Source organism: Peromyscus maniculatus, chromosome 5 (assembly GCF_049852395.1).
Source record: "Peromyscus maniculatus bairdii isolate BWxNUB_F1_BW_parent chromosome 5, HU_Pman_BW_mat_3.1, whole genome shotgun sequence".
Taxonomy (NCBI): domain Eukaryota; kingdom Metazoa; phylum Chordata; class Mammalia; order Rodentia; family Cricetidae; genus Peromyscus; species Peromyscus maniculatus.
Window position 1 is genome coordinate 40320058 of NC_134856.1, and position 12776 is coordinate 40332833.

The 12776-nt window shown below is 40.0% G+C and overlaps 1 protein-coding gene across 12 annotated transcripts in view; it reads left to right on the top strand.

Annotated features, from left to right (window-relative positions):
- Nfat5 (nuclear factor of activated T cells 5) overlaps window positions 1–12492 on the top strand; it is an 89126-nt gene extending 76634 nt beyond the window's left edge. For all 12 annotated transcript variants that reach the window (XM_042277650.2, XM_042277651.2, XM_042277654.2 and 9 more), the window contains 3 exons: window positions 226–2752; window positions 3604–3847; window positions 4330–12492. In XM_042277650.2, coding sequence (XP_042133584.1) covers window positions 226–2752; window positions 3604–3839 — 2763 coding nt within the window. In that variant the 3' untranslated portion in view covers window positions 3840–3847; window positions 4330–12492. The remainder of the gene's footprint in view (window positions 1–225; window positions 2753–3603; window positions 3848–4329) is intronic.
- The last annotated feature ends 284 nt before the right edge of the window (window positions 12493–12776 follow it).

Here is a 12776-nt window from a genome sequence, read left to right on the forward strand (position 1 = left end):
TAACGTTCTCTTATTATTCTTAATCTTGTTAAACATACCAAAAACTGATTTTGATACTGAATGTCAGACATTAATTATGTCATAGAAAATCAGTCTTAATAACAACTTCTAGTTGTTAGTGTAGAGTAGAAAATTTATTCTGTGTGCATTTGTAGAAACAATTTTTGAAGTAATAAATGTGATTACTTAATGTTTATATGTACATATTGTTTGTGACTTTTTCAGACTACAAAGACAATTGGTTCGACTCAGCAAGCTTTAGAAACTATTCCTAACATAGCAGGAAATGCATCTTTTTCGTCACCATCCTCTTCACACTTACCTTCTGAAAATGAAAGTCAGCAGCAGCTTCAGCCCAAGGCATACAACCCAGAGACCCTGACAACTATCCAAACACAGGATATCTCACAGCCTGGGACTTTTCCAGCAGTTTCTGCTTCTAGTCAGCTGCCCAGCAATGATGCACTACTGCAGCAGGCTACACAGTTTCAGACAAGAGAAGCTCAGTCCCGAGATACATTACAGTCAGATGGCACCGTGGTTAATTTGTCACAGTTGACTGAGGCATCGCAGCAGCAGCAGCAGCAGCAGTCCCCGCTGCAAGAACAAGCACAGACGTTACAGCAGCAGATCTCATCAAATATTTTTCCACCGCCAAATAGTGTGAGCCAGCTCCAGAGTACCATTCAACATCTGCAAGCAGGAAGTTTTACAGGGGGCACTGCTGGTGGCAGCAGTGGAAGTGTTGACTTGGTCCAGCAGGTTTTAGAGGCACAACAGCAGTTATCTTCTGTGCTGTTTTCTGCTCCAGATGGTAATGAGAATGTCCAAGAACAGCTTAATGCAGACATTTTCCAAGTCAGTCAAATTCAAGGTAGTGTAAGCCCTGGAATGTTTTCCTCAACAGAGCCTGTAGTTCACACCAGACCAGATAACTTACTACCTGGGAGGGCTGACAGTGTCCATCAACCGACTGAAAACACACTGTCTAATCAGCAACAGCAGCAACAGCAGCAGCAGCAGCAACAACAGCAAGTGATGGAGTCATCGGCTGCAATGGTGATGGAGATGCAGCAGAGCATTTGCCAAGCAGCTGCCGAACTGTTTCCTTCAGCTGCTTCAGCAAATGGAAGCCTTCAGCAGTCTCCAGTTTACCAGCAGCCTTCTCACATGATGGGTGCACTGCCTACCAACGAGGACATGCAAATGCAGTGTGAGTTGTTCTCTTCTTCCCCTGCAGTTTCTGGAAATGAAACTTCCACAACCACCACGCCACAGGTTACAACCCCTGGCTCCACTATGTTTCAGGCACCAAGTTCAGGAGATGGAGAAGAAACTGGAGCACAGGCGAAACAAATTCAGAACAGTGTCTTTCAGACCATGGTTCAAATGCAGCACAGTGGAGACAGCCAACCTCAAGTAAACCTCTTTTCATCTACAAAAAATATAATGAGTGTTCAGAATAGTGGTACCCAGCAACAAGGGAATAGCTTGTTCCAGCAAGGGAATGAGATGATATCGCTTCAGTCTGGGAACTTTTTGCAGCAGTCTTCTCATTCACAGGCTCAACTCTTTCATCCTCAAAATCCTATTGCTGATGCTCAGAACCTTTCCCAGGAAACTCAAGGTTCAATTTTTCACAGTCCAAATCCTATTGTCCACAGTCAGACTTCCACAGCATCCTCTGAACAATTGCAGCCTTCAATGTTTCACTCACAGAATACCATCACTGTATTACAAGGCTCTTCAGTTCCACAAGACCAGCAATCACCCAACATATTTCTTTCCCAAAGTTCTATGAATAATCTACAAACTAATACGGTAGCCCAAGAAGAACAGATTTCATTTTTTGCAGCACAGAACTCAATTTCTCCACTTCAGTCAACATCAAACACTGAGCAGCAAGCTGCTTTTCAACAGCAGCCTCCAATTTCACACATCTCAACCCCTATTCTTTCCCAGGAACAGGCACAATCCACTCAGCAAGGTTTATTTCAGCCTCAGGTGGCCCTTGGCTCCCTTCCATCTAATCCAATGCCTCAAAGCCAGCAAGGAGCAATTTTCCAAACACAGCGCTCAATCGTTGGCATGCAGAGTAACTCTCCATCTCAGGAGCAGCAGCAACAGCAGCAGCAGCAGCAGCAGCAACAACAACAACAGCAGCAGCAGCAGCAGCAGCAGCAGCAGCAGAGCATTTTATTCAATAATCAGAATGCCATGGCTACAATGGCATCTCAGAAGCAGCCACCACCAAACATGATATTTAGCCCAAACCAAAACCCAATGGCTAGTCAGGAGCAGCAAAACCAGTCAATTTTTCACCAGCAAAGTAATATGGCCCCAATGAACCAAGATCAGCAGCCCATGCAATTTCAGAATCAGCCTACAGTTTCTTCACTTCAGAACCCAGGTCCTACGCAGTCTGAGTCACCACAGACCTCCTTGTTTCATAGTTCTCCTCAGATCCAGTTGGTACAAGGGTCACCTAGTTCTCAAGAGCAGCAAGTAACACTCTTCCTCTCTCCGGCATCCATGTCGGCACTGCAGACCAGTATAAACCAACAGGACATGCAACAGTCTCCTCTCTATTCTCCTCAGAACAACATACCTGGAATCCAAGGAGCCACTTCTTCACCCCAGTCACAGGCTACTTTATTTCACAACACTACAGGAGGCACAATGAACCAACTACAAAATTCTCCTGGCTCATCTCAACAGACTTCGGGAATGTTCTTATTTGGCATTCAAAATAGTAAGAAACAAATTTCTCAGTACTCAGTTGAGATGTTCAGATTATTATAAGGAAGCACAAAGCACAGTATTTTAAGAGCAGAGTAGAATTCCACCAACTGAAAACTGAGGTCTCCATGGACCTAAATTTCCATATTTTCAAAAGTGATCATTTTAGACTAGTCATGATGGTACATGCCTATAGTCCTAGCCTTTCAGAGGTAGAGACAGGAAGATCAGTAATTCAAAATCATCTGGCTTGGTAGTGTGTTTGAGGACAGCCTAGGATACGTGATACCTTGTCTCAGAAACAGAAACCAAAAAAGGCGATAATTTTTTATACCTCACAAAGATATTAGGAGGGGTAAATGTGGTGTATAAAAATACATTTGCCATTTTAAGCTATTAATTTGAAAGGAAAATGAAATAAGGACAGATAATATCTCAGCCAATTAATTTTTTTAAAAGAGATAGGTAGACACCCGTTTTTCACGTTATGTCAAGTAATTACATAGGACTTGGATGATACCTAAGTAGTATTATTTTTATTTATTTAGAATTAGGTTCTTACTAGCTGTGGTTATGCTGGAACTCACTGTGTAGGCCAGGCTGGCCTTGAACCTAAAAGTTTACCTGCACTGCTTCCCAAATGCTGAGATTAAAGGTGTGCTCCACCACACCCAGCCTAAGTAGTAATTTTATATAAATTAGAGGAATCCCAAGATAAACTCCAGTGTCATCCTGTGAAAACCATTTTCTTAGGCTTAAGTAATGTACTAGATCAGCATAGGAGTGGATTTCCTCTGTCAACTAAAAGGTATTTTTTCATGAATCTTACCTAATCAGATGTTTCTGATATCATTGTCTCTATAGATTGCAGTCAGCTTTTAACCTCTGGACCAGGTACCTTGCCAGATCAGCTGATGGCCATAAATCAGCCAGGCCAGACACAAAATGAGGGCCAGGCTTCTGTGACAACACTTCTTTCTCAGCAAATGCCAGAGACTTCCCCACTGGCCTCCTCTGTGAACAGCAGTCAGAGCATGGAGAAGATCGATTTGCTTGTTTCATTGCAAAGCCAAGGGAACAATTTAACTGGCTCATTTTAATGAGATGCGTAAGTATTACATTTTGGCTTCTTAGTGAAAAGCATTAATTTGTTCATAACAGATTTGGGTTAATAGCATTGCTTAGACTTTACCCTTTTAAAATAGGACATTACTTTGAGCACATCACTCTGAATGATAGCTTAAGTCATGTAGGAAATACTGGGCATTCCTTCTGGCTGGAAGCTTCTTTGCTTTAGAATATCCAGCTAGCACAAGGCCCTAGACTCAATCATAGTAGAGAAAAGAGAGTAAGACAGAGGAAATCCTATAGAATAATAATAAGCTGGGTATATCTAAGTTGGGCACTTGCCTAGCATACTTGAGACCATAGGTTCAATACCCAGCACCACCAAAAAAATAAGAGAGACTGAAGATGATAGATAAGGTTCCCCTATATACACGGTGTCCTTTGGGGTCATTTAAGAGGTGACAAGACACTTCACAAATGCCTTTCTTCCCTAGTGAAATAGTGATTTTTTTTTCCCCACAGAAATTCCATGAAGAAAGTAATGATGATTCCAAGATGTCCTGAGAAATTGTGGTTCTATGAAGATCATTGAACTGTTGTAAAGAACTATATTGGAGTAAATGGGTAGATTTCCTGACTGTGAGAACATACCCATGCTGCCTGTTGCAGTAATTCGCCACCAATGTGCTTTTTGTTTCTAGTAACAGTGATGACTGAGAATCTGTTTGATTTTTCCAGCTGACAGAATTGTTGCTTTTGTCCTAGTTTTTTAAATGCAAGGCTGGGCCTCTCAGTTATTATTGCTATTAGAAAATCATATTTGTTATGTTTACTTACATTCTTATTTTCTTTCCTACATTATTTTAGTCAAGTAATGGCTTAGGACAAAGTAAAGTTTAGTAATGACTAAGGCTGTGATTTTTGTTGATGTAAAAAGCATGGATGTTGGCCAAAGTGAAGGAGTTTCTTTCAGTTTTCATGGAGAAACTGAAGGTATAACTTACAAAAAAGCTGTATTGAGAACTCTGCAGATAAAAGGACTCCTCATCACATACATGCAGATGGCATGCTTTCAAACTGGGTACAGCTGGAATGTTACTGAGGTCATTTTTAGAGAGTTGTTAGTTCTGTATTTCTACTAAGGGATTTAGCCATAACTGCATACAAATACTTTGTTCTATGAAAATGAAGGGAGTAATATATGACATTATGTTCTCATATTCACCTTCAGTAGTTTAAACTGACAGAGTCATTTGAGTCTGTTTTCTTCTTACCCAGCGTTAGGCTAGTGTTCCCACTTTATATGCATCTGTATCGTTTTCCCCTTCAGTTTTAGACAGCTGTTAATGTACCCCTGGCTTTATGACCCTGTAGTAATTTAGAGAAGGCAGCCACATTGATCCAGTGACCTGGCAGTCTGCGGCACTGGGCCAGGAATACTCTTAGGAATTATTGGGAATTGATTCCTGAGAAAAAAACAATTCTCTCTTTCTCTCTTTTTTTTTCTTCCATGAACGGTGCTGTTCTGAAGTCTTCAAATTTTTCCCTCTAATGAAAAAACAGTATAAAATTTCACTTTACAAATGAGGCAAGCAAACATTTCTCAAACTAATACTTCTCCCTGAGCTGCAGTGACGATAATTCACTTGTCACCTCAGTGCTTTACAGTTGAAGTGGTCACTTAATTGATGGGTCCCACAAGCCTTGGGCTTTACAGGGTCACACCATTGATTTAAAAGGAAGAGTTAACTTACGTTACAGCTACAGAGAGCAAAATTACACACTCCAGAACTTGCATTTGTAGCATTAGTTGTAGAGTTTTGGGTGTTCTTGCCACCTGTGTGGTGCCTGCTTCTCACTCCCACCTACATCTGGACACGTGCTTATGTCTCATTTATCTCTGGCATGTGGAAAGTGTCAATGCAGCATAAGGCCAACATGTGTGGCTTGTGTGTGTTGATATGTTTTGGTATCCTGTTTGTTTCTTTTACTTACTTTAAGTGTCTAAAATTAGCCAGTTTGTAGTTTCTTTTCCTTAGCCTTAGATTTCTTTCCATTTTTTTCTCTCCCTGTCCTACACAATTGTTGAACTGTGTGGAGCTGTGGTGTTGGTTTTGTTCATATGGTCAGATTCCCCCTTTTGTGATCTTCCTTTGTTCTTTGACTATTGTTCTTGTCATTTGCTTTCTCTTTGTTCTTCTTCCTCTGCCCTGACCCTTCCTTTCTCTCTCTGAGAGGCATTGGATTACGTTTTCAGTAGTACAGGCTTCTTGCCGATATGAAGGGAACTTTCCAGAAAGAGACCTACTCTGGTCATTTAATTTTGAAAACAGTTTTCAATCGTTCAAGTTTTGGATGGTTTATATCTAATGTGTGTTTCATTTTTTTGGAAAGCTATATTTTATATTTAGGAAATGGTATACTATTTTGCTATTTGTACTGAGTGAGTACATTGGCATAAATATAGAAATTTATATATATATATATATATATATACATATATAAACTATTCTTTTTGCCACACATTTTTGTGGTAAATTTGTGAGTTTGTCTGATGTTCTACCACAACGTGGCGTCTGATAACAGTGAGGGGTTTGTTATGTCTTTATTGAGTATTTAAGTACCTTTTGAAACAAATGGCCTGTTTATCTGTAGCCATTCCATCAGGCAGTTCCTTGATGTTACTAGTGAGCTAAAGGCAATACTGTGTGTTTGCTGGATCTCCACTCAGCAAGGTGTTAAAGAGCAAGGAATCTTCTGAGCTAGTGTCAAATGGTGTTTGACAAGAATGAGCCACTCTGTCTTTGTTCACTATATATTTAATATTTTATTGTTGTTGTTGTTATTAATTGGCTTTCTGTATCCTATGCCTTTTATTTATAAAGACACTAAAAATACCATGTTTGTAATTTTAATAACATTTTCCCATCTTTTAATATCCAGAACTACTTTATAAATTCTCTAAACCAAAAGTATTTTCCTCAATGTCTCCCTTCTCCCCCACTCCCTACAGGGAAGAATCACCCAGCATAGTTCAGGTTACGAGAAGAGTCAGCCACACAATTCAGTGCTTCAGCTTTCAGATGTACAACAGACACTAGCGTGTTGTCTGGAGCATCATGGAAAGCAGACCTAGCAGGTCTTAGAAGAGACAGGAGTCAGCGTTTAAAACTACATTTATTTCTGAGTTTTCTGAGTTACTTTCTGAGATCATGTAGGAGACTCAGGAAATCTGTTTGTTCACCAAGATCAAATTAAAATGTTACTACCACACCATGGATGAAGTGCAGCAAGAAGTCTGGCTTGTGTGGTGACTTCTGTTTGTTCTGTACTAGAAGCTTATCCTTATAAAATGCTGATTGGCAATGCCAAGTCACTGGGACCAATTTCTGTTTTATAATGTCTGAGTTTAGAACAGAACATCACCTGAACTGTAGTGGTTTGAGTGGATGGAGGCAAAACCCCTCATTTTTAGTCTCATCACTTCTGTGGTTATTTATACAAGGGCTGTGCTGTGCTACCATATTCCTGTTCAATAATGATGGAAGTTTATTTGTTTTCTTACATTGTTAAATGTTCCTTGCCCCTAAAGGTCCGTGTTAAGTACAATGTTCTGAATATATGATTTGGTTACAAGAAGTCTTTGTCTTCTTATTGAAGAGTTAGCTCAGTGGTTGATACTTGTGCTAAGAATGCAGCTTCTCAGTTCCTGTTACAGTTACAACTGCCTGTGGGAAGACTCAGTGAGCCAGTAAAGACCTTGGGAATCAGGACTTATTAAATTTATATCTGGCAGAAGGACCTAAATAAACTGTGAACTACATTTTATTCCTTTGTTACATTCAGTTCTTGCTTTCAGCAACTCATAGAAATGCTTGGAGCTTATCTCTCTCTATCTCTCTCTCTCTCTTTTTCTGTGGGTGAGCATGCGTGCATGCATGTATGTGTGCTTGTTATTCCTTATTGTCATTCCACACCAGGGAGCAGACAATTAGATCGTTTGTTTTGAGACAGAGTTTCTCTGTGTAGCCCTGGCTGTCCTAGAATTCACTCTGTAGACCAGGCTGGCCTTGAACTCAAAGAGATCCGCCTGCCTCTGCCTCCTGAGTGCTGGGATTAAAGGTGTGTGCCACCACTGCCCAGCTTAGATAATTTGTTCCTAAAATTTGCTATAGGCTTTTCTAATTCTAACATCATGTTATTTATTTAGCCAATTTTGGTGTGTCTACCCTGTCTTCTTAGAACAAGTGTTTAAAGGGCTTTGTTTATTATCAAAGCAGTATTAATGAGAGGCCTCTTTCCCTCCCTCCCATTCTCCCATCCTTCCTTGCCCCCCACCTTTATATAATATTGTAAGTTATAGTTTAGAATCTCATTATCATAGGTTTATTGCCTACCAGAGTTTTAGCTAATATACCCAGAAAAAAATAGAAGGAAGAAATTGTGCACATGTCCCTTTAGAATGAAAATAATTCCTTTTGACCTTTTTGAATGTTTGTTTTTATTTGTTTTCAATGAAGTTGCACTATGCTGCCCAAGTACTGGGCCTGGAGGGATGAAAGCAAGCACCTTCCCTGGGTCCCTTTGGCCTTTTTAAGCCATTGTAAATGTTTGTTTGCAAAAAATGGAATCTGTCAGCAAATTAGAACCACAGTGAAAAATGACTGACTGATTCCTAAACTCAGCATAGTTGTACATATTCTCAGGGGTTAGCCTGAGAATTTTCCTAGTAAAATTTTCTGTTATCCCTGTTTCCTGATTTTTAATTAGTTAAAAGTTATGGGAGACCTTGCAGCTTCACTCTGCATCTGGAGCATAGGTTCCTTCTCTAATCAAGATTTCCTTTTTATAGCTGCATGCTTTTGGTTATGTGGAGGGACTCAATGAAAAAGAAAAATTAATTCAGCATATGTATTAGAGAAGTAATTCAGGCCTAGGGGTGTGGTTCAGGGGTACAGAGTTTACATCTCTTGTGTAAAGCCCTGAATTTGATCCCTAGCACCACCAAAAGGGAGAGAAAAAGGACCTGGGTATACACACTAGCAAGAGGATGAGCACTGCTCCATCACACACTGAGAGCTTTCCCTGTCTGCCTGCTTTTGTTACTAGAGCTAAACTGTGGAGGTGGCATTCATGATGCAGGAGATTGACTCTCTACAGTGTCATTAGTAAATTGTCCTGATGCCCTCATTACTTTTGAACTCTGTTTTCATGCCATTCTAAGCCTTGTATATTAATAAAATTCTGTTTTTAATGCTCTTGTTCTTTCAGGCAACTTTTTACATTAGTATTTTATATAGAGATTACATGTGTATGGAAAAGTGCCTTTTTTTTACCATGCCAGTGTACCCTTCTTATAATTCCACCTTCCACTGTTGCCAGAAATGTATGAACAACTGGTTTTAACAGGTCCCAACCTAGACTTTTTCATTTGGCCATTCTTTTCTCCATTTCTTGGTCACAATAGAAGAAAACTTTGTTAGTTCCTTTGACTTGAAAATAACAGAGAAAGTGCTTTGGCAGAATTGCTTGGAGAGTAAGTGTATGCTGTTGAGGCTTACACGAATCAACTCTTTTTTTTTTTTTTTTTTTTTTTGGTTTTTCGAGACAGGGTTTCTCTGTGTAGCTTTGCGCCTTTCCTGGAGCTCACTTGGTAGCCCAGGCTGGCCTCGAACTCACAGAGATCCGCCTGGCTCTGCCTCCCGAGTGCTGGGATTAAAGGCGTGCGCCACCACCGCCTGGCTACGAATCAACTCTTAAATTTTCTCATCCCAACCAATTAGAGCTGGGTCTTATTAGAGCAGTAATGAAAATTTGGCTGTGTGCAAGATTCCATGCACACAAGTGTTTGTTAAATGTTATGAAGATACTGCTCATAGCATCTTCTCTGGTCCTAATTAGCTGGGTGAAAAGCAGTCATTAAAACATAGGTTTTGTAAGGCCTGGGGGTAATGTTGATTCTTTTTTTTTTTTTTTAATTAAACATGACAAAGTAGTTTATTATATTTCTTTTCTATCAGAACTTTAGTTAATGGGCCTTGGAAAGCTTAGTATCAGAAAAAAAGTTAGGAAGAAGCCATTTGAGTTCTGGGAGAGCTAAGGTAATTTCTTTAGTGTTAGATGCAGTTGGATTGAGTGTCCTGGTTTTGTCCATTTTGTTGCTGTTCTAGCTCCGTATCAAATGGTGGTACCTGAAGAAAGGGCCGTCAGCCACAAACTAAGGACAGTGGTAACTTAAACACTGGAGTGGAGCTATGTTTTCCATGGAAGTACTTTTGTGACCGTTGGACGGAAGATGGCAAACTTTTATGCAATATTCTTAATACCCTATTGTGCACTTTAATCATTCCAAATTCAGAGTACTGCATCCATTTTTATTTTGGATAGCTGGCTTGGTGTGTTTGACTGCTTTTTAAAGTAACTCGGAATAAGTGTGAAGTTGCTATTTTCTAAAGGACTTTTAAGACTTGGAAAGGTAGTGGAAGGAAATGCCTACACTGTAGCAGATCATTTTAGAATAGTAAAGTGATTACTGGCTGATGAGTGCATTGGAGAGCTACTTAGAACCATTCCCTTTCTTGTGTGTTTTATGTACCTTATAGAAGAACGCTACAATGTATAGTTTCTATCTGTGGTTTATGTTAACCAATATGGTCCTCCACCCCGGCAGCTAGCATCAGTATGAGCAGGAAACTAGTTAGAGGTGTGCATTCTTGGGCAATAGCCCAGCCTTGCTGAATTAATCTGAAGTTGGGCCCAGCAATCTGTCTGACCCAAGCCCTCAGGTGAGTCCAATGCACCTGAGTTTCATAGCTTAGCGAAAGTAAGAGACTTTCACTCTTAGAGATTCCTTCTTTACATATATTCAGCCTTACCTAGTAATCTGTGATCATTTATCAACAATGGTGATTTATTCTCAGTACTGCATAAGAAATGCATATGTCTTATGTGTATACAGTGTAGTTGCTAATAATTAATTTAACTTAGTTTGGCATTTTCCTACCACTGACTAAAAAGTTTACATTAACTGACTGATTTCAATATATAGGTGCAATGTTCTGTATTTCTTTAATTGGTGTGACATTTACTTAGCTAAAATAATTGATGGGTGCTACAGTTTCCTGTTTATGCATAATATGGGTACATTGTGGGCAGTGTAATACAAGCTTTCTCTTCATTTCCTCTTACTTTACCAGCAGACCACGGTTTTGCTCTGGCTGGACCAGCTCTCAGAACAGAATTACCATTCCGTATCATTTTTCTTGTATCTGAGATAGTAAATCAGATGGCTGGCCAGGCCAACATAACACCTCTTAGTTGATTTCTTCTCTTAGTAGATAAGGATTCTTTTCAAGTAGCTTACTTGGCATTTGAATGCTGCAGTAGAGTGATGGTTCTCATTGGAACTCATGCTTCAGGTGAAAAAATACTCAGTAACATAAGACAGTGCATTTTATACCTGGCTATTTTTCCCTTCTCAGTTGTGTGCATCCTTATTAACAAATAAGCAGATTTATTCATATTTTTCCTTTATAATTCAGCACTTCTATCATTAATCTTCCTTCTACTGTTTACAAATCACTGATGAGTTAACTCATGAAAGATTCACTTTTCAGAATAAAACTAAATGAATACTTGCTTTCTGAGAATCACTGCTCTCTGTCCCACACTAGCAGTGCTAAGTGGCTTATTATACAAACTGGTGCTGGAAAGTAAGTAGGCAAACTGTTGGGATGTTCTAGAGATACCCTCTGTAGTACCCCACCCCCACCCCCGCTGGATTACAGCCTCTGTGGCTGGACCCAGAGCATTCTACACAGTTTATGCAAGCCCCAGTTTATAATCCCTCCTTTAAAAATCCTGCATTCAGCCATGTCACCCCTACTTGCTCTTTCATGTCGGTCCTCCCCCAACCTAGAACCCACCCCAGGAGTAATATATGGTTTGTAGGGGTGACCTCAGGACAGCTTACACTCACACATAATCCCAGATGCATGAGAGTGGGGTTAGAATCAAACTTCTGTGATCAATAAAACCTGTCCTGGCTGGAGTTAGAGCTAGGTAGTTAGAACCCAAGGTGGGTGCAATCCCCAGTACAGAGAGAGAGAGAGACAGAGAAAGAAAAGAAAAAGGAACTGTCCTGCACTGAAGTGATCACAGTTTCACTCCTTAGAGACCTTCTGCAGCGCAATTGAACTAACTCCTTCTATCTGATGACTGCTCACCTTATTTCTTCCAAGGATAAGCTCCAAGGGATTGCCGCTTTGCTGGCAACTTTACTGAGTTTCACGCTTTTCTTTTACTTTGTGTTCTAATGAGTAACTTGGACTATTTCATTAACCTGTTCTCAAGTGATTTAGCTGCCATTCTGCCATTTTGAGTTTTTATTTAATTTTATCTGCTTGAGCACACTGATCAACCACTGACTGCCTTCTTGCATTGTCCTGCAATGATGTAAGAGTGACATTTGTGTATATGACTTCATAGTTGGAATTTCAGAGCACTGACACCAGATATTCTCAGTTTGTTCTCTGGGGGAATTTTCATTTGCATCTATGTTTTTAGCTCTCTGTGATAACTTGTTAAATATTAAAAAGATATTTTGCTTCTATTGGAACATTTGTATACTCGCAATTATATTTCTGTAAACAGCTGCAGTCAAAAATAAAACATTGAAAGTTTTCATTTTGCAGTGTGTTGCCATCTTTTTTCCTCAGACTTTGTGTTGTTGGCCTGAGTATCTGCAGTGGAGAGAAGTGGCTAAGACTTGAGACCATTACAGAGGTGATAGAAAGCAGAGAAACTTTTTTTTTAACTTTATTTAATGTGCATTGGTGTGAAGATGTCAGATCCCAGGGAACTGGAGTTACAGACAGTTGTTAGCTGCCATGTGGGTGCTGAGAATTGAACCTGGGTCCTCTGGAAGAGCAGCCAGTGCTCTTAACCACTGAGCCATCTCTCCAGCCCCA